The sequence below is a fragment of the Gymnogyps californianus genome, chromosome 21 (assembly GCF_018139145.2).
Source record: "Gymnogyps californianus isolate 813 chromosome 21, ASM1813914v2, whole genome shotgun sequence".
In the NCBI taxonomy this organism is placed as follows: Eukaryota; Metazoa; Chordata; class Aves; order Accipitriformes; family Cathartidae; genus Gymnogyps; species Gymnogyps californianus.
This window is the reverse complement of record NC_059491.1, coordinates 5,025,601-5,053,526: the sequence shown is the minus strand read 5'-3', so window position 1 is coordinate 5,053,526 and position 27,926 is coordinate 5,025,601. Positions and strand designations below refer to the sequence as shown.

The following is a 27,926-nucleotide window of genomic DNA, read 5'->3' as shown; positions in this document are numbered from 1 at the left end:
TTAAAGTGTTCCTGTTCTGGAATACGGGCAAGAAGAGGTGTGTTGAGAGGCTGCAGCTCCTTGGTTGCTGGAAAGGAGGAGAAAATTTGTATTGCAATCTGGTAGAGACAGAGACCAGCTTGGACTCCAGGTGAGTGTGATGGTAAAACTCAGCGCAGACTGGGAGGTGAAGTGGAAAGTTTGCATACGTGAAGTCACAGTGCACATCTGTTGGCATAATAAAGACAAGCAAACCCACAGTATTCTCTGGCAGGCTTGTCTCTGCATAGGAGGCCCCTGGATATGCTGGAAGTCAGGACAAGGATCCATGAATGGGATGTCACACACTGCACCAGGACATCATCAAACTCAAACAGCAGACGTCTAAATAGAAGCTTCTAAGTTGGTCTGCTAGCATCTTGCCTATACACATGCTCAAGTGAGCCTGCAGAAGTCTATAAAAGGGACAAAAAATCTCTTCACAGCAAGGTTACGGGTCCGGTTTGGCTACAAGTAACAATTCATGCAAGTTACAAAAGAATTAATCATCAACCTGCAGCACAGCTTTCTGCTGCAGGTCTCTATCCTGGATCTAGGCCTTTGTATAGGCGGTGCTGGCTGTGCAGCCCTTTACTAACACTCTAAAGAGGCTGAGAGGAAGATGCAGAGTCAGGAATGACACCTCCACAGCCTCTCAGATCAGCACGTGTGGGCAGAGGTCTGTCCTCTGCCTGTAAGATGCAGAGTAGGCGATGAGCAGGCCTCACTAACAAGGGAGGATGAGGAGCAGCGGCTGGAAGTGGGCTGCTAAAACAATGCAGGAAGAAACGGAAGAGACAAAGAGAGACTTAATTTTTCAGTGCTTGAATCACCAGCAGTAAAGCCCCATTTAATCTGTCATATAGCATGCTGATTAGAGCCTGGCTATCACTCACATGATGTACTAAGTGAGGCTGTGGTAGGAACTCAATTAAAACATGCAAGGAAAAAAAAAAAAAAAAAGTGAAAGGAAGGGTGATCATCACTCCAAGGTGTGAATCTCAGGTTCAGAGCAGAGAAATGTCAGCAGAGATACACTTTGTTTCTGTGCACATGCAAGCGTACAATAGAGGGAACAGCAGCAGAACTGAAAGGGAGGAAAAGACACAGTAAGCATAACACTGTAATTCAAGATGCAAACACAGGACAATGGGGTGAAGGACAGGAAAGAGAAAAGAAGTTTGAGGTAAAGGAGCCCAAAGGAAGAGACAGTAGAAAAACCCTTAACAGAGTCAGTCCTGCTTCAGGAAATACATAGCTAATGTCAGTTGGCTGTCTTTTCACCAGGTATCCTTGACACGTTGGTAAATCTTCTCTCTGCACTTGGGATTTAAGAATCAAAACATAAAGATCAAGATTTTTTTTTTTTTTTCCCCTAAGATGTACTAAATGATTTTGAGTACTCAGCACAATACTCTAAATGGCCCCTGAATTCTAAGCAATGCTGAAGACTCACCCAAAAGCAGAAGTGCCCAAATTATAAACTGCTTTTGAAAATCTAGGGCTACTTCCTTTGGGTTAGAAAAGAAGAATCTATCCAGAAGGCTGAATTGGCCAGAAGCAGAGCTGGCATTTCTCACTGAGAGCACCTTGGCATTTAACTAAGTAAGAAATATCTTAAATGGTTACTTAGCAAATCCCAGTATCAGATTGAGGCGTCAGGTTTCTGGATAAATGGATACAATCACACAGCTCCTCACGTATCTTCTAATAGAATAGATTTGTGCGATTTACAGCAAGACCAAGCTAGGCCACTCGCTGCTCCAGTGAAAACACCAGCAGTCAGAGCTGTGAGCTGAAGCCCTTTGACTATGGTGCAAATCACACAGGGATCCTTTCTTATTACAGAATTAACTGTAATAGAATTAATGCCTCCTGGGTAAAGCAAAGCGCAGGCTTCCTCTTTCTAATGCAAACCACAAAAGGAAGTCTGTCTGGAATTTGTGCATACCTACAGCAACAGTGCTGGTTGGAGGTACGTACAGACAGCAGTTTCTGAGAACCAGCATGACCAGAATGGCAACTGGTGAAAGTGGCCTCAGGGCACAGCCCAGGTGGAAGCACATGGACATATAAGATGCAAGAATATGACAGAGCAGCCAAGGTCACCCACGTGCTTAGGCAAGCTTAAGGCAACTAAAGAAAATTCACTGATAATTTAGAGGAGAGTGCCAAAGGGAAGAGAGAAGAGGAACCACTGGGCAAAGAGGCTGGGAATGCTGTTACAGTAGCCAAAGCCCAGCACCAGCTACTAAGCCACCCCTCTTCTCCAGCTCATTTGTTCTAATTCTCCTCATTTTACCAGCACCATCAGCACGAGGTTAATATGTCAGAAAGAAGAGCTGGGGATAGGTTCCTAAAAACGTAGCTTACACATTTTCAGGCTTGTGTCTCAGGTCAGTTCCTTTGAAAGAAAGCGCATGGGTCATTTGACTGGCCTCTTGCTTTAACTGGAGCTCTCTGGGAATTCTGCCTGCCACCTCCAGGGGCAATCCTGTGGTATGTTCCACCTGGAAGTGATGGCAGCAGCTACCTGGGTTCCTTGTCATGACAGCTGAGCATACAGTAGTTTTTTAAAAAACAGCATGCACCAGTGGCACGGCTATTAGACATGAAGCCGTGGTTGAATTCTTCTTGTCTCCTCAGAAGCAGGTGGAACCAGAAAGAAAGGAGTGTTGGCACAAATCAACGCAGGCTCCGGTAGACATAGGCTGATGTGAAGATAGCATTGAGAGTCAGACTCACGGCTAGCAGACCTCGGAGAGCGGAGTTACCAAAATGACCTTAGTAGAAGAGGACAACACAAAGAAAAAAAGGGAATAGTAGAAAGAGATATTAAAGAACTGATGAGATAAATAACAGTGAACATATGTTGTGCTCTTTCTCTCTCTTTGCCCAGCATTTTCACCATAAGCAGAAATTGCTGAAGCACTTTTCCTGTCAGGAAAGATTCCACTGCTCTCTTTCATTCTATTTTCATCTCATTGCTCTTCTCAACACCCGCATCCCCACCCCTTTCCTTCTGTCTCAGTTTAGCACTCTCTCAGTATTCTTCAGACAGTCCAAAGAACAGGAATAGCCTTATTAAGGTCTTTGAATAGCAGGCAGAAGATCCATTTTGCTACTACTTATTTATTTGATCTCAAGATCAGATCACTACTACAGCACAGGAAAGATCTCAGTTACCCTCACAGAAATGCTCACACATACATGAAGCACTCACATGACTTGCACCTACCTCTCCAGCCTGCCAAATCTTCCCCTTTGGTAGTTGTGTCTACCACACAGGTAGATGAGTGTGATGAGTGATCCTCCTTTTTGATGGAATTATCACTGCAAATACTCCCTCCTTCCATAGCAGATCTCCTATCTGCAAGGAGAAAAAGATATGAAAATTCAGAAGGCATCAGTGGAAGCCAAAAGTAGCAGAAGTTACCAGACTAAAGCTAGACATGAGTAATGAATGGTCGCCTGGTAAAATCATGAAAGGATTGAGGACAGGAGCTGGAAAAAAAAGGCAAATTTCACTGCTGTGCAGCAGAAGTTGCCTGCAATTTTGTCTCATACACTGTCCATATCAGCTTCATCACATCTGTGGTTAAAGGAGTTATCCAAACAAGGGTGAAGGCCATGGCAGTAGTATCCCTGGGGCACCACTAAGTGAGAAAAGGACGTTTGTTTTGGCAGACAAGAGGCTCTCCAGGCCAGTGGATTCTTAAGGGAGCTTTAGTAGCCCACCAGTCATCACCACCTGGGTTTTTCCTGAAGGTTTCCCATCTATTGTGTGGCCTAGAGGATGTGCGGCTTTGCTTGCAAGCCAACTCCTTCCTACAAATGCATTTCTGGGAGTGCAGCAGGCTGCCAGCATACCATGCATTCCCCGCTCGCTGAGGTTCTTCTTTGGAAAGGAGGAGAACTCTGGGGCGAAGATGTTGCTGTCTGAGTGGGTGTGCTCCTCCGAGCTAGTTGGGGTGAGCAGAGCCTCATTCTGAGATGGGAAAAGCAGCAGCTTCTGTCCTTTCAGGTTCAGGCGGGCAGGGCTGATGAGTGGCCGGCGGTACCGCAAGGAACCTGAGCTGGAAGTCACAGAGCCAGCCACCGACGGTGCTGGAGAGGGGATGCGGGAGGGAGCACAGCTGCCTGACAGCAGGGAGAAGTGCTCTGAAAGGGAAACATCCCCAAAGAGAAAATAATGAAATTATAATCCCAATACAATAGGCAGTTTTCTTTAACAATTCCACAAGAAAAGGGAACGGGAGTTGCAAATGTCTGACATATCCTGTACTGAAATTCGTTATTCATTCCAGTTGCCCACACTGGAAAACATGGAGAAATTCCACATGCACTTGAGTACAATCAAGAATGACTTAGACTAGGGTTTATCAGGAGCCGGGTGAACTTTCCCTCAGCCCAGTTGTGTCCATTCAGGAGAGCCTGCATTACACATGCTGTTTTACAGGTAAATTAACTGTTCTGACATGTCCTTTAAAGGCTGTTGGGAAAGCGTATCAGGATGCGAGGAGGTCTGCACAATGGCATTAGCCCAGGCTGTGACTGCATTTCCAGCAGCAAACACTGAAGCAGCACAAACAGCCAAAGGATCCATTTGGGGTCAGGAGGGCAACAGACAGGTCACTGGAGGACACGGGAGCAAAAGGGCAGAGCAGACAGGGTAGCCAAATTAGCAGTTCCTTGGGCTGGGGAAGGAAAGTGAAACAAAAGAGCTGCCCTTGGAACAGTTTAAAGTCTCCTATCGAAGCAATCTCAACTCAGCTGTAGAGCAGCGAAGGGATCCTTGCTTTGTCTCACCGATTTCACTGTGAGCTCTCCCAGGGAGAAGGACATCCAACACGTACAGCACCTTATTTTAATGCAATCCCACTCTTAGTTGGAGCTCTCTCTACAGCATCTCTAACAGCGAAACTGACATTTTCACTGGGATGTGAGCAGGGAGGAAAGAATTAAACTGGGATCATGTGTTTCAACCCACTCACTGCAAATCCTGCAAAAACAGTTGCTCTGGAAGGCCTAGTGCATTACCTGATGTAGGAGATTCCTTAGACTGAGATGACTGCGAGGCTGGTCGACTTCCACTGAACAAGTAGCCAGAATCTAAAAAGCAAAAATGAAACAGTTTGACCCTAGCTTGCTCAGCTACTGGAGTTCTATCCTTCAGAAGTGTAAGTGCATCATCTTGTCATCAACCTCAGAAGGGGATGGGTGGTAAACATAGGCAGGAAAAAAGTCCCTGTTTTCCTGGGTAGGCTACATGCCAGTGTCAGAATAATCCACTTTTCCCAGCTGCAGCAGAACAGCCCTGTCCAGCAGGCTCCAAAAACAACCCTGTGACTGTATCACAGCCTGGCTTGCCTCTGCTTTAAAAGGAAGAAGGTGAAGATATAGTTGTATCCTTTTCTCGTTAAAAGAGCCTTAAGGGTAGAACATTGGATGAGGTGAATTCCCATCTCGCTGTCAGGCACAGTAGCCATAACAATGAGGCAGCCAAAAGAAAAAAAAAATCAAGTCAAAGTACTGAAGTCAGGAAAAAGAAGTGCTACAAATGAAACCTCAGAGCTTAAATCAATTATTTTTCTTAGGCACTTGATTCACATAATTATAGGCAAACAGCTTTGGAAGCTGAAAACCTTGCTGTTTGCAAAAAATATTCAGCCCCGACAGCATGCTTTCTCCAGTCTGTTTGGCTTTGCAGCTTAGCAAAAGAAAGCACAGACCTCACAAGAGTGGTTTAGCACGCAGGGGGGATCCCAGCCATCTGGTGCGTTTGCACCTGCCCTTCCAGTGGCAGTTAGGTAACTGGGAAGGTGAAGGCTGTGCCAAAAGCTGCCATGCCGCTGAAAGGTTTGCATGGCTGGTCTTTCTCTTGCTCTTAGTGGATCTGGCAAAACTGCTGGCAGCGTGAGCTAGAGAAATGTCAAATGAACTAAAAAAACCCTGCAAGACTGCCCTCTTTGCTGCAGCGTTATCCTATAAACTGCCACATTTTGGCCTCTGAGCTTCTGGTAATCAGTTAGTGACACAGGAAAGCTTAGTTTTCCTTGGATGCAAAATAGCATTTGAATGCTATTTCCCATCTGTTAGTTTCAACCACAGCAAAACTGAGGGCTTATTGAGTTACTGGGAGAGAGTCCTTCCATAGGCCTATAAATCTTCCCTAGATAGCAGAGAGCCCTTAAAAACAAAAGGAAATGGGATCTCTAAAGCAGCTTCAATAGTTGTGCTAATACATATCAAATCCAGACTGAGGGAAGAGCCTGCCTTCAGCTCTGCTCCCTTCAGCTGTAGCAAGAAAAGCAAACTACACAAAGCAGCTAGAAGGCAAGGAGCGATTGCTCTTGCCAGATCAGTTATCCTAATGCTCCCAATCACTTCCAAAAGCTGCTCTTCTCCATTCCCATGTCTAACTGCTCCTTCCGTCTCTCTCCCACACGTGCCTTGTAGCTCGTGCCATACTGCCACAAATGCCTGGAGAAGCCTCTGGATTTCAGTAAACCCGCAGCAGGCAAGCACTTAGTGAGACTTTTTGTTTCACCAAGATGGCAACAGTATGCTGCATAATTTCTTAATTCCAAAAAACAAATTACCAATGCTGGATGCTCCTCTGTGCCACAGGAGCAGCAATCCCTAAACAGGACTATAACACGTGGATACCTCACAGTCCATTTCCTTCTGAAGCATTGTACCACCCCATCGTCGCTTCCATTGGGCCAGAAAGTTTCATGCACACTTACCTGCTCTGGCCAAGGAGGGGATGGTACCCAGCGAGAGCGCCCTGTTGAGACGACCAGGAAGAGAGGAAGAAGAAGTTCTGCGTGGGGATCTGAAGAGCTGTTGGTTTGTCAGCTGGAGGATACTGGGTGGTGTTGGGACAAAGAGAGACGTAGCAGACGATGGGAAGCCAGTCCCAGTGCCGCTGGGAAAGAGAGTAATCGAATCCCCAGAAAGGTACCTGCAAATGACACGCATGACAGGCATTTAGCAATGAGTACATTCCCGTAACTCCCTCTCTCAGTTGTACTTCTTGCATGAACACTTGCTTTGTTATCAGGTTTGTACGAATTTTTCAGTGCAGGAGTGCAAGATGCAGAATGCTTAAGAGTTTACGGGAATGTTCCTACACCTTTGAAACTGGGGAAGGAAGAATTGCTCAGCCTTACTTAAATCATTGTGCACCAACCTGTCCCACAATACAGGGTGGAAAAAATGGTGGAACAGTCTAGGAACTCAGGTACAAGTAGGCATAGTACCTTGGTTCTCCCCCGGATAAGAAAATTACCCAGAGACCACCAGAATGCTTTATAAAGTCCAGATACACATAGGACCAACAATAGAGTACATCTTATGTTTGTTACGTGCACATGCAAACAACATGCTTAGAAATGTCATGACTGTGGGAAGCAAGTAGTCATCTACTAGTCTTTTTGTCTTCAGAAACCAGAATCAACATCTTACCTCTGATGCCAGTATAGAGAAAAGTATTTTTATGGGTACCTAGATAAAGATTTAGGCACAAGAGCTCTGTTTTAAGACTAACATTCAAACCCCTTTAATACATTTGCCTTTATTATACTTCTGTGAGGTTATGAAGACTTACTACCCTCATTTTACAGATGGGAAAGAGAAGCAAAAAGAAGTTAAGTGACTTGTCGAGGGTCACATAATCCTATGATAGAACAGAGACACAAACCTGGGTTTTCCAAGCCTAAATTGAGGCCTAAACCATTACATTTTCCTTTCTCTGCATATCATAATTAGCCACAAATATGTACTAGCATAGCCATTCAGAGGGAACTGTGCTCCTGTACCGTACGCTCCAGGAAGCGTCTTGCTTCTAGTGTGTAAAAAACAATCTCTATTACAGCGACTGGAAAAAATTTAAATTGGCAGTAACGGCAATTGTATTTCTAGGTCTGTGAGTTGTTTTCAATGGGTTCTTTCCAAGTGAAAGAGTGGAGCTGTAGAACAGCATGTCCAACTTGAGGACACAAGACAAGAGATAACAGACAAAACATACTAAGGGTACCTGTACCAGTTAGCTGGATTTTTAAGTACTACAGACATAAACTGACTTCTGTTCCACTGGTAAAATAACTCTATGAGAGGACTTTGTATTTTAAACAGTTTTCGCAGCTAGTACTGCCACAGTATTTCACACTCAATTACTATATGCAAATAAACTATGCAATTAATTTCTGATACTCCCATTTCATCACCTACCTTTGCAGTGGTTTAGAATTTAAAAATCAACCTAAGCTGAACAAGCTGTCAAAAACTTACTCCTATTTTTACCTTCTTTCTATTCCTCCTTGCAATCACATACTGATCTTAGTCTGTGTGTACCGTTTAGTTGACTACATTGCATCAGAAATGAGGAGTCAGCTTTGGAGTCTCACTTGTGTCCTCACACCATCAAAATGAGCATTCTAAGAAGGTTGCAATGTCGAAAGTATAGGAATTTTGTATTATTTTTAACAATTGCATAAAAATACATGAAAGAAAGTCTAGAATATGAACAAGATCTCTCAAGGATCTCCTGTAAGATTTTTGTTGAGTTAGAAACAGGTAATACACTTGTCAAATAAGTCATGATGAAGTACTAACAAAGTATGAAGCGTATATATTTTAAAATGGAGATACCAGACTTTGCAGCATACAATCAAGCTGCAACATTCAGAGGTTTAATCTCACTTCTGATGAAAACAGAGATAGATGAGACCAGCAACATGGCTTTTCTTCTGTCAGAGGAAAGCCAGTAGTAAATCAGAGCGTGAAGGAATATACGTATCTCCATCTTGCACTGTGAGGTGATTTATGCATGTGCCATTCTCTCTTGGAGATTAAAGAGGTGATGCAGCAATACTATGCAGTGCTAGCATGTCCAGAAGAAGCAGTCTAGAGTTAAGATCACAATTTAAAATATCTTATAAAACTACTTATCTGCTAGTATGAGGCAGACATCAACAATCCCGACCAGCTTAATCAGGCTGAACAACATCTGAGCCAACCAGCTTCCTGGTGCTTGCAAGCAGGACATGCCTTTAACAGCGGCAAGGAACTCGTCAGTCTTGCAGCAGAAACTGCCCAACCTCTTCAGGTTCCAGAGGACCTGGGAATGGTGTCATGCTTTGCAAACGTGCAGAGTCCTTTAGTGCACATACATATACACATTTGCCCCACCACACATACAGATGTAAATAGCACATGTACATGTCCATCTCAGCTTTGTAAGAGAAAACGAATGGGAAAGGAAATTAAAAGTGCAGCTCAGGACTATGATATGAATCATATCAGAAAGAGTGATACCTACCACTCACTGTGCCATGTCTGTGAAGGGCCAAATCAGAGCGTTGCCTGTGAACAACATAGCTCTTTTTTCCTAACTTTGCACCTTTTGTATCTTTGGGCTAAAGGAACCAACTTTACACAGCTCCTCGCTGCAGTGGAAAACAGCTTATCTGGCTTATTGGCTTCTGGTAGTTTTTCACTTAATGGGCTGGAAGATATTAAAATCATTTATCACTCATAACCACAATCTCTTTCCTGGGATTGTAACTTTTTTGGATCGAACTTCCATGGGCTCTGCTGTTCAACAGCCCCACTTCTTAACCTCACAAAGTCAGTGCAGTCAGATCCTCTGGGCACCTGATGAATCATTTGTCTTGCACCATCCAGAAAAGGAAATTTTCTGGTTAGCAAAGAAGAGCCAAAGAATTTTAAGCATAGCACATTAATGCCTTAGGATTGAGTGCTGACCAAAGAATGGCTTAAATATTGATCTGCTCTGAACAAAGTGAATTCCTGCAACATGTGCAAAATCCTGTTCCTTTTCTATGCGCTCTTCTCTTTAGTGTTTGCCACTGTCGTGTCAAGAGGGCTAGATGCTGCTAAAAAGCAGGGGTGCTGTCACGGGAACGCGCCTCATGCCTGAGAATGGTCAGCTGAACTAAAACTGCTTTCAGAAGCAGATGAAAAAAGGTGAGGAGATCAAGAGGATCATAAGGCAGGAAGCAGCCACATCACAGCCCTGGAATGGAGCAGTGCAGCTGTGTCTTTGCTCTCAGACTACTGCATTGCTCCAAGCCATTTATGCACGTGATAATAGTGGGTCTGGTAACAGTGAAAAAGTAACCAAAAAAAGGAAGAAGGGGGGAAAAAAAAAAAGGCTCTGGAGTCAGACAGTTTGTGGAAATAGTCAGGGCCCGGAAGCCGTTTATTTCAGAACTTGGTATTGTGAACATCAAAAATTGGGTATCTTAATTAGTGTTTACAATGACCACAGCGTTACTAGACAGTTGGGCACAACTCTGCTACACAGATACTTTATAAAAAATAAATAGAGTATTACATGGTACGGGACCGTACACTGTCCTGAAGAAACACCTCCTGCCAGCAGAGCCTCCCCTCCTCTGTCCCAATACCTCCCTCTTATCCAAAGACACCACCATGTGTGTGTGCCTTTTTAATTCACATTTTAGCCAGAGATGCTGCATCACCCCTGGGATCGAGAGGGACATGGGAGAGCATGGGTCAGGTCAGACTACAGGGCTGTAGATGGACCCACTCCTACTATCAGATAATTCAGTACACAAAGAAGGCAAGATGCAGTCACAGTCAGGCAGCTTGCTGTATGTGCCCAGGTTCATCTGCCTGGAGGCAGCCAGGGAACAATGTGTCAGTCATGGGGCAAAATGTTTCCTCTGGGCTTAAGGTCCCATCATAATTTAGCTATGAGTTATCCACGTACAATTGCACCATTTTCTCCAGGTGGCGTGGGTGCTGCTGCCCAGACTGCAGAAGTAGCTCACTATCGCCTTACTGCTGGCTGCGAAATAGGCAAGTTTCTGTGAGCTGACATGCAATTACTTGTCTGGTCTGCTGCCTCACATCAGTCAGTGCCATAACATGTGCCTCTGGTCAAGCTGACAGAATCAGCAGTAAAGAGGAACATAGTGAATAAAAAACAGGCACAGGGAGAGGGGAGAGTAATGCTAAAAAAGGGCACAGGTCTCAGACACATTAAGATTTTGATATGTGACTTAGAGAACTAGAAACTTTAGTTGCCAAGACTAATAATTCTTTTCTTTTACATGTTGGATGAAAAAGGAGGGTTGAATTAGAGCTGAAAATGCTCCAGCTGCCAGGTCCTGCACTAATACCTTCTAGAGTGCAGACAGATGTTTGGCATCAACTTTGCATTTCCTCCTAGCTGGTGGCACAAAGGTGGTGGTGGGGTGTGTATATGCACATCCCATGTCTACAAAAATCCAGACTTGCTGGCACGAAAAAAATGTTCAGAGGACCTCTTCCCTGCCTGTGTACTCGATAGCTTTGGTCCCAAATGAGGCTTTACAGGGGATGACTCAAGGTACACTTCAGGACTGAGTACTGCCCCTTTCATGTGAGAGCATCTGCTATGGTTCAAAGAGGCCCCAAGTGTACTTGCAGGTGACGGCACATCTGGAATGAACTGGCAGGTTATATATGACAGCACACGATTTCAAAAGCATCTCTTTAAAAACCAAAGCAAAGCCATATACCACAGCTCCCTGCTTTCATGAGTGGAGTCAGTCTGGAGCAATCATCTGGCTATTAATTATATTAATTTTTTCTAAGAGTATAAATAATTTGTCCACAATACATCAATACATACTTTCTATAGTATCTAAGCATGATTATTAGCTTCACATAATTTCAGCGTACTTGAAAAATATTCATAAAGCCAAAATAAAACACCACTACACCATTTTTATATGCCCCCCTTGTCCTTACCTTTTCACACACCCAAGCTCAGTTCACTAAGGCATGCAAAGCACAGATGTAGGAAAGGAGGAGTTAACAGAAAGGAAAGACTGGGATATAAATATAGCATATTTAGAATTGTAAAGGGCCACAAAGGCGTCAGTTTGCATGCACCGATGTCAGTGAGGGCTTCAGGAAGACCAGAAGTAGCAGCAGCACAGATGCTTACTTGGTTGCTAGCTCTGGGTTCTCCCTCAACCCCCCTATAGTCTGCAGAGTTGCTCAGAAATTTAAGAGTGCAGCCCAAGTACCCTCTTATGCCCAGCCACACTCACTGGTAGCAAATGAAGGACAAAAGCACTGGCCTGGCAGACATACAGGCACTGCTGTCCCAAGCTGCAGCTGCGTCAGTTCCACTGAAGCAGAGCAACATAGTGTTGTCAAAAAACTCATCCAGGGAAAGGCACTTAGTGAACCCACATCGGCCCCTTTATATATCCAACTCTGCTGGGCAAGGTACAAGATGCTTTTGAGCTGGCAAATCAACCATGGCCACTGTGAGAGCCAGTGTCAGCCACTTTGGGCTGGAGCAGATTTGATTTCAAATGACGCACAAACCCACTAACAATCCCCCATCACCTCAGCTCCATTCTGTAGTACCATCCTCTGGTCCAGACACCAGCACATGGCCAGTGTAAAAAAGCAGCACCTGAAATTAGAGGCTTTTGGGCTAAAATCCTCTAATACTGTTGAGTTAAGATGTTTGCACACTCTGGCCTGCATGGCTCGGAGAATCCACAGGCAACAAAGCTGCATCTAGTGACCACAGGTTACCACATGTTCCTCTGTGGCCTGAAGTCAGAGTCCAGCTAAGTGAAAACAAGAAGCTCAAAGCACTGATCAAGTGGTTCTGGATGATTCTTGTGTCAGCCATGTTAGTTACCAGCCCTTTGTTAGCTATTATCCCCCTCAGTAGAAGGAAATGTATACCAACGTGTCATACAAAATAGCACCTCAGCTTCATAAGGATGGTAGCATTGTGCTCAGATGTTGGACTTGCACCAAAATACCTGAGCTGGAAGCATACATTTCCTTCTGCTGGACTCACTGTGGGGGAAGCAACCAGGCAGAGTTAGATGGCATATCTAACTGCTGAGCTATTTCCTAACTGAACCTCAAGTAAAAAATGTAAAGTTGGCAAAGCACCTTCCATACAGAACCTACAGCATGGCATAGTGTTTAAAATAGTCTATTTGGCATTGAAATCGGGTATTGCAGGAACAGTCTCCGTAAAGGCAGTGGTGGTTTAACTATTTTTTTTTTTTCCCAGAAACAGTTAACAGTAAAATACTGATAACTGATCTTCTTCAGGCCTAATTATCCAAGGAGACACAATTGGTACAGATCGAATGCTAGCAGTTTATAAATCAGAACACCTCTGGAAAAAAAAAAAACCACCTTTCTCCTCCTTTCTTCCCTCTCCTCCAAAAGATCAATCATCCTCTACCATCAGCAAAAGCATGTGAGAAAAGCAGAAAGAGAGGAGACTGTCAGCATCAGAGTCTCTAAAAGACAAAAAATTCAATTGTTGCAAGTTTGTTTTTGAGGCTCTGAGGTTTTTTGTTGTTTTTATAAGCAGCAGCACAGACATGCTGAGGCACCAAGAAGTGGGAAAATAAGCTGACACGTGAGCAAAGACAAAAGCTTCTTTGGCATTAAAATTGAATCACACTTCAATATGTGTTTTGTTATTTTGTTTCGCCTTCGAAATTTTTCCAATTATGAGTTCAAAGTTCTTAAATCATAAGTTGTGGACAAAGCACCACAGAGACCAGGCCTTCAGTTGTACAGCTTGGCCATACAATGAAGTAGCTTTCTGATGTTCTGACATATAACATTAGTGCAACTTGTAAATATACTTCATTTGTATTAATCTGCATAAAGTGAAGACAAATGGATTTCTTGCTTGCATGTCAATTGCAGTTAACATATCTTCCAGATGAAAAGATTTTAAACTCTTTCAGTATAGATTTGCACTTGCTGCGCAAACAGAGCTAAAATATTTCTAAACAGTATTACTCAGGCTTCACAGTGTAAATCCCACTCCTTCCCACAGTTCTACCAACTGCCTGTTCCTGATATCTAGCGTGCATCCTCCCCATCTCATCACAGTACTGCACAGGGAAAAAGACAAGAGAATAAAAGAAAAGATCAGGCACAGGAAAACAATCTAACACTTAACAGCAAAACATCATAAAAGGTGCCAGACCCCAGGGGGTTCAAAGATGGGGCATGTTTAAATTGAAAGAAAAAAGTGCTGCTAAAAAGAAGGGAGGAAAACAGCTGCTCAGAAGAGACAGGAGGCCACATGAAATAGGACAAAGTGAAACTTAATACAGCCTTGACTTTCTGCTCCTGAAAGCAAAACATCCAAAGAAGCTGACAAGCATCTTTAGAGGCTGCCACTTAAGAGTTTCCTTGCTACTGGGCAAGAAAATTTGGACAGATTAATTTTATTCTTATTAAAAAAAGAAAGGATATTACCATTAGAAATCAGGCATGGCATTCCCATGACCATCCCCACACATTTTAACAGTTTGTCAGCTGCTCACAACCCTCCCTCCTTCTAGCAGTCTCAATATATCCTTCTAAACATGAGATTCCTCCCATCACTTGAACATACTTGACAGCAGAGCAGCAAGAGGAACGGCTCACCTCTGCCACACCAGGTGGTTGCAAGTTCATGTGCTAGAAGCTAGCAGGAACTTTCAATCCAACTTCTATAAGTAAGTGCAGAAGACAATCACAGCTAAATAGAAACATCAGTCTTTTCCTACATTTAACTTTATGGGCAAAACTTGAAAGTACTGAAGCAGGAAGAAAGGAGGAAGAAAAAAAAAAAGTCTAGATGTTTTATTTCACTTAATGGACATAATAGCTCAAGGTTTCCTGGGTCTTCTGTGCAACTTGTTTAGAGAATGGCAGAGCTGGCAATGGATTTTGTTCCAGTGTCCATTTCATTAGGTGGCTTTGTCCACCTCACTTTTAACAGCAGATGGGCTGCAGAACAATGGTGTTGGAAGGGCCGCTGCAGTGGGGAGTTTTCCAGGGGTGAAAACATTATAGCGATCACTGCACTGAAAGGAAAGCTGAGCAGACAGTGATAGCACATCCATACACAAAATTGTCCCCTCCCTTTTTTTTAACCCTGCCACTTCCTGTCCTTTCACCAGCTTGTGAAAGCTTTCACCAGTCTGTCTTAACATTGTTCCCTGGTCCATCAGGCTGACAGGTACAGAAAAAAGACTGGATTTTTAAGGAACATTTCCTACTAAATCTAACCGAGAGTAGGAAAGAGGCACCAGAGTGATTGTGAAAGTCTAACCCAGCACTGAGGACCCTGCACACTTCCACTGGCTTTTTTTCCTGTTTTGATGAAGTCACGTGGCTTCCTGTAGTATTTACTTTGAAACAATTCTCTAAATTCAATAAAGTGTCCTAGTGGAAAATGGGACATAATGGTTATTATTTAGCATTTTGAAAGTCTGAGACTGGAACAAGAAACAATCTGAGACTGTGAGCTGGAAGACAAACCTTTTGGGTCAGAATTGATAAACGATGGGAACACGGAAGAGTGGAACCAGACTTTGCAGATGCTGGATTCCTTTTGTGGGCAAGTAAACAACCCTCAGAGCAGCATCATTCACAAGCACCAGAATGGAGAAAGGTGTTCTGTTTGCTTGGCGGTGGATATTGCAGTCATCTGAAGGCACCAGAAAAAAGTTCCAAAGGAGAGCACACATGGGAAGCAGGTTTGTGTGTCCCCTTCCCATGCCAGTTGTTAAGTTACAGGCACATGGTCCTTCAGCCAGGAGCTGTACCTTCCCATGACACACTCAACTTGGCTTATTGTTAACGAATCTCTACAGAGCTTTTATTAGTGCTACCTTTCTGCTTTCACAATGAATACCGGTGTGAAGAACAATAACTATGAAAAGCTATAAAATACCTTTTGTTTTCTTTAAAAAAGCTTCTATAATTTCACCAGCATCTGCAGCATCCAATAGCGTCTGAATCTTTCAGCAGGAGATGCAGATACTTCATAGTGAGAGCTCCATTCTGATTATTTTAGAGTTTATATACAGGAAGATCAAGACACCCAATTAACTTACATTAGACTATTAGCATGGCAAGTTCCACTGCGCTATTCTGAACAGAAGAAAGTAGCAGCTCTTCTGTAACAATGCTATTTCCTCTTGGAAGACTCAAATCCAGATGAGAAACTCAGTGGAGTGCCTTGCAAAAAACAGTGCAGCATAATCAGACTGCTTATCCTAAGAGGCCCCAACAAGTTAATCCTACCCAAGCAGCTGAAAGCTCCTTCCTCCCCACACAGTAACATCCAGTCATCCCAGCTTTCAGCGGAGGACTGCCAGGCACTCAACTCAAAGTCACAATTTCCAGATCCCTTTCTTCAGCAGTATTAGCACCAATGCCAGACTTCAAAAAAGAACCCCTCCAAGTAACAAGAAAAATCCACCTCTATTGCCATGCAGTCCCACAGCAGAGGCTCCCACCCCTGCCTGTAGCACATCCTCCTAATCTGTGTTCTCAACGATAAGGAAAAGATTAACTGAGTAAGTAGTGATGTACAATGAAAGCTGACCATATACCATAGCATGAGGTTGTTAGTCCCATATTTCTTCTCTTTCTAAGGCTACAGGAGTGGAGGAACATATGCATTTTTATCCAGTTGTGCTCTTATACAGATGCCCCTCGCAGGGTGATGGTGGGTGGGTAAAAAACCCAAAGAAAACCGGTATTGAAAGCAACAGCCACTGGCAGATTTGAAAATTTAGCCTAAAACAGCTGAATACTTTCAGATATTCAATCAAGGCACCCTGAGCTACATAACCTTTTAAAGCACCCTTTTAAATAAATTACTGAAGTTCCAGTCAAAAGCACTTAAGGACGCCTCTCCATTTAAAATAGGACTCAGAGGAGAACGGCAGAGCGCGAGAGCATGCAGTTAAGTGTGATGCTACACAGTGGAAGGCAAGAACCACCAGGTTATGGACTATGAGTAGTCCCCTCCTCGCATGCCTGTACACCATGCAGTGTTACTACAGCACACGTTACGAGGACTCAGAATCCAGAGGCAAGTTCCCATCAGTTCGAAATTAAAATGACCAGCACCATTAGAAAACTGAAGGTGGCCTGGGCCCCATGGAGGATCAAGGCAGAGGCTTCCTCTGTGACTGGCTAAGGATGGACAGGCAGTGAGAAGAACCGGAAGGACAGGAGAAGCCAGAATCTCTTTGGCTGGAGGAGCAGAATGGGGAGGAGGCTGCATTTATGGAGCAGTTTGTGAAGCAGCTGCTGGAAGAATTGGCTTTGGGGAAGTTGGATATTTGCACTGCTGACGTAGGATTCAGGAGGAAGGGAGAATGGAGGCAGCAGGAGTAGCTTCCATGGCTAGCACCAGCAGTGGAAATGCTTCAAGCAGCTAGCACAGTGGGAAGCAAGGATGGGAAAAAAAATTATATATATACAGAGGAAGAAAAGATCTTCACTGCTTATCTAATTTAAAAAAAAAAAAAAAGAAAAAAGAAACAGAGGAAGGGAAAATAAAAAGAGAGAGAAGCACCAGTCGCAAAGAGTTCACAAGGCTTTTTTTCCTCCTTCCCCCAGCGTCACTGCTCTGGCTCTGACCTTCGGGGCCGGTATCTCCGATGGCCCGTTGATTTCCGTGTGGCCACTGCTGCGGTAAAGCCCACCAAGCAGCACAAGGATGTGGTGCCAAATTTGGCTGTGTCTAGCCAGTTGGGTGTTTCCGTCTTCAGGTACCTCTCAGCTAAATGCAGACTCATCACTACGAACCACAAGACTGAAGCAAACGCATCAATTCTCCGCAGCCTGCAATGCCAAAAAGAAAACAAACAAGACACAAGGTAAGAGTTTAAACACCAATGAACCCCCTTGGTCCTGAGGAAGGAGAGGGAAGGTGGGGAAAAGGTGGGGAGGGTACACAGACTGAGCAGGTTATGTACTATCTCTTACTACAGTTCTATCATCTGCAGCCCTTCCCACTGCTGTGGTAAGTACCTGAATAGATCAGTTCCATTTTCTACCAGAGCTGCACAGGGAACTGTTCATTCACAGTAATTCAAGCTTAAATTGAGTGAACCAAGGCACAGATCCAAAGCAAGCTCTGCTGTCTCCATCCAGCTGGCTGGCAACCCCAAGAATAACAAAGGAGAACTGTGCCACCCAGTACTACGTGTGCCATTCTGGCAAACGTTTACCCCCGGCTCACTGAGTCAAGACAGCGCAGAAGACCTCCAACATAATGCAGTTTTCCTTTAAGTGAAACAGAAGAAAAGAGCACACCCACCTGATTCGCCCAGCTAAGAACATGGCCAACAGGCAGGTGAAGAGCCCAAGGACAGCGACTGCTATCTGGTGATTCTTCCCGTAAGCCCACGCAGCACTCAGGTTCTCCACCATCTGTTCTGGGAGCAGGCGCAGCAGCTCCTGCCAGCCTGCCACCGTCACGGAAGTGTCATTTTCCAAGTCTGCACGTGAGCCTGTGTCAGTCCTGTTCCGAACGGACGCTGGACCAGAGGAGATAGGAGCAGGGACTGCTGCACTGAGTGAGAAGGGGTCGTCTGACCCATACAAGGCTGTCAAAACCAGGAACGCACAGCTGAGGAAGGCCAAGAACCGCAGAAATATCACCTGAGCTGGTGTGGTTATGGAAGCAGAAGAGGAGGATGAACATAAATTCTGCAGAGGAAGGGAGAAACACCTTGTCAGAAGCTGAATGAACTGTAGTAAGGTTTTGAAATGGTGCTTTATGAAACACTTCCAGACTATATGGTTTACTGGAGAGTTTTGCTCAAGTCCTTATAAGTCTCTGTACTGGGCTGATACCACATGGGATGTTGTAGACCAGCAAAGAGCAACAGCAGAGCTACGAGCAGAAGCCAAGGTCAGGCAGGGCAGTGAGGCAAGGAGGAGGTCATAATTCACTTCCCATCATTCTTACTTCTTTTTTTTCCCCCTGTACTTTGTAGTTTCCTGCACCGTACTCATAAATTGGCTTCCCTACCTCCCCTTTTCTGCTTGTCCCACTATTTTTCTTTCACCCTGTTCTTATTATTACATTAGACTTACCTTCTGGCAATTGCACTGAATCACACCAGCAAGAAGAAAACCTCAAACTAACATCAGGAGCATCTGTGGCAACTATCCTGTGCTCTTCTAAACTTCTGCCATACACCCAAGCTCCCAGAGTTAGAAAGCCCCAAGGCCGCTGCCTTCCTTTCCCGGCAGCAAACCCAGGTGCAGAGGTATCTAGTTCTCTGCACTTCCCCCTAAATTCCCTCATCTCTCCCCCCACGTACCTGAGTGTAAGTCTTGTCTGTCTCACGGCGTCTGAAATGGTGGCTGAGCAGCAGCGCCCGGAGCTGCCGATTCTGATGTTTTATGTAATACTCCACAGCAGCCTGGCATGGACGGCACAGCTTGTAGGTCTGCTCCAGATGGTGCTTATACACCTCAATCTCCTCATCATACTTGCCCTGGTGAGAGAATAGGAGAGGAAAAGTAGGTGAGAACTGCAGGTCCCTCACCAGTTATCATGCTTGCTACTGACACGCGAGCAAGGCATGCTTCCAGTCTCCAGAGGAACAGCCCCCTGAAACTAGGCTTGAACAGTGACCACGCTGGAGGCCAGTCACACAACCAACTTCACATACAGCTGACCAAGCCTCCATGTCCAGAAGAGACAAAACAGCCCTTGGAGAAGGCTGCTGTGGCCCAATTTCAGGATGTTGAACTTCTGTGGCCCAATTTTGCTGTCTTTGTCGAGACCTTATGAACTCAACACAGAAGATGAGACGAAAAAACTAGAATTGCTCTTCCCTTCCTCAAATGAGGGGACACAAAAGACCTGTTGCCCTTTCACACCACTGTGCTGGAGAAAGAGATAAGCTCCTTCCAAAACTCAGCCCCAGACTCGAAGGCTGTCACTGTTTGAAGGCCCTGGTGAGATGAGCTCCATAAATCATTAACAGCACTTGTAAAAACAGGCTCTTCCCTCTCCCCTCCCAGCCTCTATCAAGATCCTTGTACCAAAAGCATACAGCCGAAAGCATGCAGCTTCTTTGGGAGAGAGAAGTAGAAAGATGCATTGTGGCTGCCTGAGGGCTTGCTGCAGCAGTTTCATAGGCTCCATCTGCCAGAATCGAGAAAGAATCACATGGGAGAGACTAGTAGCAGCAGGCTCATCCCTTACTGGACAGGCCAGCAATGGTGAGAGGCCACTGCTGCCACTGACTCACATATCTAACTATGTTGGATAACACGGTCCCATGTTTCTTAGCTGGCACAGACACTGCAGTTCACTGAATGCGTAAAAAGGGACCAAAGGCTGGCATTACTTGAGCAAGCAGATAGGTCTGGCAAGAGGCAGGGACTAGAAATAAAGCTGAGAAAAGGGAATCAGCCAAAGATGTTCTCATTAAGCATGATCAAATTTAAATCTGTTCCCTGGGAGTCATCCTGATTAAAGTCATTACAATTACACAAAGCAGACTGGATTAGGCAACCCAGAGGATGAACACATCCCACTCCAGTGCAGTCTTATAACCCCAAGGCTTGACCATGGTTGAAAGCTAAGGAGTGCAGCACTAAATTCTCTGCATGAAACTCTGGGGAGCCATAAAATCGTGAAGGAGAAACCCCACTATCCTGTCCTCCATGCATATTAAGTAATGGGAAGGCCAAGAAGTTGCTCAGCAGGAAATCCTGCTGCTGTAACTGTAAAATCCTTTGTTCTCCTAGGCACAAATGCCTAACCAGGGAGGTGATGTGGCTGCACAGGATTCCTCTCCCACTCCACTAGTAAAAGCAGAGCGGCACAGCCAAGGCCTCAGGAAAACCAAAATCTGTTAAGGCTTCAAGGTGACCAGTGGGCTGTTGTGCCTACCAGATCCTGTAAGCTCAGCTGGGTCAATGGTAAGTACTGGAGTTGTAAGCTGATCTCAGCAATGTGCATGTTTGATTTTGGGGTCAAGCTTCAACTTCTAGTGTCCATCTAGAACAGGTCATTACATTCTGGCTTTGGAGTAGGATTAGGTAAGTTTGCAACACTAATCAGTAACCTTCGCTGCTCTAGACTGCCACAGAGTGCTTCTGAAGACTACTGGAGCATCATTCCATAGCGCACTGAAAAATTCCTCTCTCTCCTGCTTACTAGGCTGCAGCATAGAATTAAACAGAGCAGGAATTGCAGATACATGCATGGGAACGCCTTGGACAAACATTCTCCTGTGATGCCAGTCCCTAACGAACACTTACCTCCTCCCTTGGTGAGAACGAAGCCAGCTGTTTGATCTTCGTGGTTTGATGGTTGTTGCATTTCTTGCAAAGCAGAATTTGGCTGCTCACCCACTGTTGTGGTTTGGTAGGATCACAGAAAGTCGTACCACCCGATACAACATGGTTAAGGTGTTCCATGTACTGAGCAGGGATAGGCTTGTTGTAGTCTCCATTCTGACAAGAAGCAAAAAGGGAGGTAGGAGGGAAAGCAAACATGAGATCATAAAATCAAAGCTAGGTATGCTCTGGTTGATAAGAAGATTCCCTAAGCTCTGCCAGGAGCTCTACAATCCATGCATTCACCTATGTAACAACACAAATGGGGGGGGGGGGGGGAAGAGAGAGAGACAAAATGCTTCAAATCTTCTCCCCCCTCCACTGTTCTGTACACCTATTGCAAGCAGCTGCTGGTGCGGGATTTTGGCTTAAGACAGGCTTTGTTATTTAATACCCTAAATACAGCAATTCAGCTGTTCCAAATACAAAACCAGAGAATAATTGTTCCATATATTAAAAAAAAAGATTCTTAAGAGATATTGGTGAAAATGTCAAGGCCCTTTTTGCCCTTTGAAGCAAGAGAGGAAAATCTGTCTTTATCATTCTATGTCAGCACATCCCAGTACAGTGGATTCTCTCTCAAATTTGATCAAGTGATCAGCTGCTGAGTTCACAGGTGCTCAGCACAGAGCTGCGAGCTGTCAAACCGCTGGATATTCATCTGCACTGGGCCTGTATCATCTTAAATGAGGAGCAGGGTTTTCCCGTAAGCCCTGTTCCACAGGGCATGCACCTTCCCAGCCACTCTTCAAGCAATTTGTCACAGTACCTCTTGGAACCCATTGTACTGCTCACAGTTGGGGCAGTCCCAGCAGTTGCGATTCCCATATGGCACTACCGTGTCCTGACTGCAGAACCAGCAGTTCACTGTCACGTGTGTGGGCTTCTTCCTGTTAGGAAAGGAAATGTGTCAGGCATCAACACCGAATTCAACTGAGGTAGAGGAAAGCAATGGCTTTCAAACAGGGAAATGCAAGAGAGGCTGGAATAACAATCAATCTTGCCATTCAGTATGTTTAACGGTATGACTCAGAGTAGTCATTTTAGCAATGAAAAGATGGACTATTAAAGTGGAAATAAATTTCTGCCTGATGCTCGTATCTCTTTGTGCTAGTACCATGGACATGCCAGAACTTTAGTAACAACCTTGTGAATAACTCACTTCACTGTTTTTCAGAGGCATATTTGGGGGTGCAAGTCCCCTCCATAATCAGCAGTTTTAATATATGCAAAGGGTGCAGCAGAGTCACTGCTTAATACACAGGATTCTGGGAAATGGAAGTTACGATCCACAAGAACCGCCTATGATGGTACTCAGAAACCTAGGAAATGGGCTCATGGTTACAGTTTTGTCTGCCCTGCTTTTTACAAAATTTTTCAAGGACAAGGGCCTATCAAATTATCCCAAGTTTCAGGCATTGTAAATAGCTGTTTCTTCACAGCTTTAGGATGCATAAGAAGGAACTGAGGAATCAACATGTCTTCCCCAGTTTTTACGCACGGGAACTGAAGAGACAAAGACTAATGACCTGGATCCACGAGCCTCTTGTTTTTTAAAACAATCCTGTTAAAACAACAGTCACTACCAGAGAAACAGCTGTGACATGGCCCCATTGCAACAGGTTGTGACAGATGTTTGAGCAAAGAACTTCAGTGGCCTGGCCTTTGAGCCTGCCTGCTAAAGAAGGTCGCATTTGTCTTGAAACTCAGTGCAATACCCAAGAGGAAGCTTCCTGGCAGGTCAAGGCAACACAGCCCAGCTGCCTGGGTTTACCAGAACCCATCCCAATCACACCTCCAAGGGAGGGCAGCTGTTCAGGCAAAGCCCAGGCAGGGACTCGCCGTGGCAGCTATGCAGACAGATGGACCCAGCTGCCACCAGCCCTGTTTGCTGCCTAACTCCACCAAGTAACCAGCATGCCTCCCGCCGGACAGCTTCTAAAGCAGCAGTGAAAGCAACTGAGCAGGGAGGCTCACTGAGGGCCTGGAAAGCAAGTAACAGCAGCCAAAGCGCTCACCAGTTGAGAGCAACTTCTCTTCTTCCTCCTCTAGGAAGGTTCCCTGCTGCTACAATATTCTGTAGCAAAACATCTTCTGAATGCTGCAGAAAAGCTGTCTGGCACCCTGCAACCAAACAGGCAGGTGATTCTCCCCTTAGTTAAGCTGGCTTCTCTCTCAGCCATCACCTTTGTAGCTGGATGCCTACAATTAAGATTATTCCCCACTCCCATTTCCATAGACCACGTCTTGAAACCTGGTTCATAAAATATCAAATCCTCAAGCGATGCTTGGGCCTCCTATTTAGGCACTAATGACAAGGATAAGCTTGAAATGAAGCACCAGAAAGAAGCCTAAAAAGCCAGAGTGCACAGAGGATTCCCTGCCAGAGGCTGAAAGAAAATGGCTGGAGCTACTAGGTTGACAGATTCTCATCTCAAAATAGATGCATACACCCACACGCCTCTTAAAATGAATATTTACTGCTCAACTTTCTTCATTGCCAAGAGGGCTCAAAACAGTAAGTGATCTGAGTTAAAAATACCACCATTGAAATCGACAGGCAAAAAAAAAGTTTAAACCAGACAGAAATCTAGGTCGCTAGTCCAAGTTATCCATGAGCTACCACTGTCCAAAAGCCAAGCAAACTACATGTCAAAACAGCCATATGAAGGATGGACAGCAACACTTGTTGGTACTAGTTTCATCTCACTATCACAGGTGTAAAAGCTGCGAAAATGTAATGCATAGGCTTCAGCACGTTAACCACCAAAATACAAATCCTACTGCACCTTGAGCATAGACTTCGATAGCACGCACAACCTAAACTCCATCCTCTGATGTAGGTTATTGCACAGGTCCTAGGTACTGTAGAAAGTGCTACAATCCCACCTTCATGTCGCTGTGGCACCATCCTCTGGCACCCATGGAAATAAGACACACCACGCTTCAGTCTCTACCTACCACCAGTCTCTAACTTCCCTGACATGACAAAGTAGGTAGAAGCACTAATTTCAAGGATAACACGGAAGTGGAAAGTGCAGGCCAAAGAATTAGTACAGCATGCATGCTATAAAGCAAAAAAAGAACCAATGCCAAACTCTATCTGAGAACTGGCTAATATCAGAGACCAAATCCTTAGTATACTTGACACCTTTCCATCTTTTCCAAACAGGATTCCATTTCTCACTCTTAAGGCTGAGGAAGTGCTACCAACGGTTAAATAGCAGCCTTTCATTCTCACAATGTATGCAAAAGAAATTGCTAAGTCCTGGATTATTTAGGATAAAAAGCAATAATCCTTCCTTTTGTGAACCTATAATCTGTTGCCATAGAAATAGGTGCAAAAAATCAGAAGTTCCCAACCTGCTGGATGCAAAAAGAAGAAGGGAGAAAAAAAAAAAAAAAGGTCATTTCAGGCAAGAACATGTAGGTAGGGTGCTACTCTTCTAGTAACTGGGCAGGACTTCAAAAACAAAAAACAAGTACTGCATTTGGAAAGACTCTCAAATATGGATTTAGCAACTTTGGAACTATATATACCTTGACTGAATTCAGGCAGCAGCTGAACATAGTAAGCTAGAGCACACATTGCTTCTGAAGTCAGACATTCTGTTACAAGGAGACAGACAATGCAAAACTAAGCATTTACCATGTGCTCAATCCCTTGCAAAACACTAGGCAAATCATCCCTAAGGAGTTTATAATCTAACACTGTATTAACTTGAACTAGCTTCACTGGACAAAGAACCACCCTGCAAAATAAAACCTGAGCAACAAGAAGTGATTGAATTACTTACTGCATAGAGAGACTCCATTAACAGCTGACTTGCTGTGCTAACTCAATATGTAGCCTGCACACCCAAACAAGCTAGAAAAAATTCCCAGGTTTTGACAAATTGTTTTGCAGGTAGAAGATCTTTGCTTAAGACAACACTGGGGGGACATACCTGGAGTAAACTCAGTTATGAGATCAACGCCTAAATGTCTGATACTGCTCAGACAATATGACAAAATGTTCCTTTTTGAGAGGCTATCAGACTCCTTTATTTTGCTAACAAAAATCAGACTGCAGGTATACCCACTGACAAACACTGTTTAGCAACTAGTTTGTGTGTCTCATGGCAAACACATCACAGCTGCCTAGATTCCAGCAGGCAAACAATATCATAGATGCAATTGCTCAGAACTAGCAGTTGTAGACAGGGTTGAAGATTTAGCCACAAGACCAGATTTCTAGTACAGTGTCATAGGTTATAATGCAGTCTATCCTTTCCCAAGAGCCAGACTTAGTGTCCTCTGAACTGGGAAAAAGGTGCCCAGTGGACCTAGGCAGGGACACAGACACATAGTCGTAACCACCTCCTGTGCTGTCCCCCTCAAAGGCTGTCTTCTATGAAACTGCAGCTTTAGCAACTTTTAATACGCTGGAGAATACCGGCCATCAGGACAGGATCCTCCAGAAAAGGTGCCTCTTTTTGCCATCTCAGTATCTGTGACAGGCTTCTCAACTAAACGAACCAGCTGCATGGCAGTTCCTGAGTTCCCACCGGCCTCTTTTAGAGTGAGTGATGGCTTATCTTTACTTGTAGAAGGAGCAGCCTCTGCCATCACTGACCCAAAGAGTCCCAAGAAAGAGATCCTCATAGGGTACTCTATCTTGGTACTAACAACAAGTCAGTAGCTAACAATCAGGAGGGGCACAGAAGATGAAGGAAACGCGTCTACAGCTGCTGGTCTGAACTCAGCAACCCGACTTCCAACAATATGTAACAAACAAGTAGCCAAGCTGTGATCTCGAAGAAAGACCACAAAACATATCACAGTTTTCCTATCTGGCCCAAACTCATAAGGTTTAAGGAGTTCCTGTGCATAGCTGGACATCAAATCTTTTTTCTCCCTGACACAAAAAGCACAGTCTTAGATGCTGGCACAGTTACAGTAGTGTTACTCCACATGTTGACAGTTATTCCAGAACTACTTTCCACTAGGTTGTTCTGATATATTTTATTTCCCTTTCTATAGGGGGTGGTAAAGGCATCTTGCTAGATATGTAAGTGCACTCATGCTGAAAATGGAGCAAAGCAGGGCTGTATCGTAACATTAACATCAAAGGCACAGGCAGCATCATGTCTGTGTTTGGATCAGTCCCTTACAAAGCTGTCCTCCTTGATGACTTTGGAAGATTCATTTAACTAAGGCAAAGTAAGAAATTAGGTAATATCAGAATAGTATTGAGAAACACAAATATGTAGCCCCAAAGAATTATCAGGGTCACCTCCTGAAAATCTTTACAGCTCACCAGCAGTTTTCAAGAACTTGGGAAGAAATGCTTTCCATTCCAGAGACCTTTTGATGAACTTAAGCAAAACAAATCCAATCTCTTCCCTCAAAAGACGTTAGCCTCAACAGGGTCAAAGAAATGCTGCCTGCTTCACTGGGGATTGCTTTAGGTCACTGGTATTTCTTAGCTGCCCTAAATATGCCACAGAAATGCCAAGTCTATGGGTCAATATACCACTGACCATTTATATGGTTATATAAACAGCAAATGCTTTAGAGCAAACCTTAAGTATTTTATTGTGGATGTAGAAATATGCTTCTATTTCAAAGCGTAAACTTGAAGTGAACCTTAACACAACGAGCCCTTGGGACTGCCCTTTTTCTCCAACAGAAGCACTCAATAGATGCGCAGACTGCTCAAGTCTGTTCTGTTATAAAGTGCCTCTTATTCCATACATTACTACATTCATTTCAAGCTATGCTAGACTAAAATCTGTCACATTAAGCTTTAGTCCTTTTATGAAATCTGTATCCTGACTTCTCTCCTGATGCTTTTCAAACCTTGTTTTCAATTGGCCTGTTTAAATTTGTTCTGAAGTCAGAAACATTCCATGCAATTAAGAAATAAACGAGCAAAGAATTTTGGTCACTAACTAATATAACTTTGACTTCTATGTAATCTTCCCAAGTTTTAGCACTGTGCTAACAGCACTGTTATTTCTACGGCACTCTCCCACTGTTCCCCCTGCAATCATGCTTTCGCCTCCAAATCAACCAACCCAAGAAGCAGAACATTCTTTTTCCCTGCCTCAAACACGTCAGAAGACAAAAGAGGAAAACCCCGAGCCTTCAGCAATCTCTGTAATACCGCTAGTAATAACGCCAGCCTCTAGACTACGGACTGTAGGAAGGGAAACGTTTTAGATTTCCTGAGCACAGCTCCCACAGCAGGCAAGTCCTTGATGTTCAGGGCCGGCACACAAAGACACGAAGCAGTTCCAGGGGATAAGGAAAAACGTATCCAGCCATCTACCTGCAAGTTTTTGTTGTTGCCGCCGCCAATTCGGGGGCATCCCTTCCCAAACACACGCCTCACCGGGACAAAACCAAACCGACCCCGAAGCCGGGGGCCCTAGCCTCATCCGCAGCCCTACCTGGTCCCTCCACACCCCGCCGAGGCTGTTCCCTCTGCCACCGCGCACGGCGGCGCCGGGCGGGACGGCGAGCCCCGCGCGGAGCTCTTCCCGCCGCCGCGGCCCGCATCCGGCCGGCCATTGTCCGCCGCCGCCGCCGCCGCCACCCCGCCCGGCCCGGCCCGGCCCCTACCTCCGCGCGATGCGGTAGAGCAGCAGCCCGGCGGCGGCGGCGCAGACGGTGACGCCCAGCCCGCCGGCGGGGCAGCGGGCCAGCAGCGCCCCGGCTCCCTCCAT

The 27,926-nt window shown here is 44.8% G+C and overlaps 1 protein-coding gene across 1 annotated transcript; it reads right to left on the bottom strand.

Moving 5' to 3' along the window:
- Positions 1-27,926, bottom strand: TMEM201 (transmembrane protein 201). Its single transcript, XM_050909233.1, has 11 exons — positions 27,823-27,926; positions 21,986-22,106; positions 21,139-21,333; positions 19,182-19,358; positions 18,170-18,561; positions 17,488-17,691; positions 6,768-6,985; positions 5,059-5,130; positions 3,889-4,179; positions 3,257-3,388; positions 1-2,801 (listed from the first exon to the last, which is right to left on the bottom strand). The coding sequence occupies exons 1-11, from the start codon at positions 27,924-27,926 to the stop codon at positions 2,704-2,706; spliced, it is 2,004 nt and encodes a 667-aa protein (XP_050765190.1). The 3' UTR covers positions 1-2,703.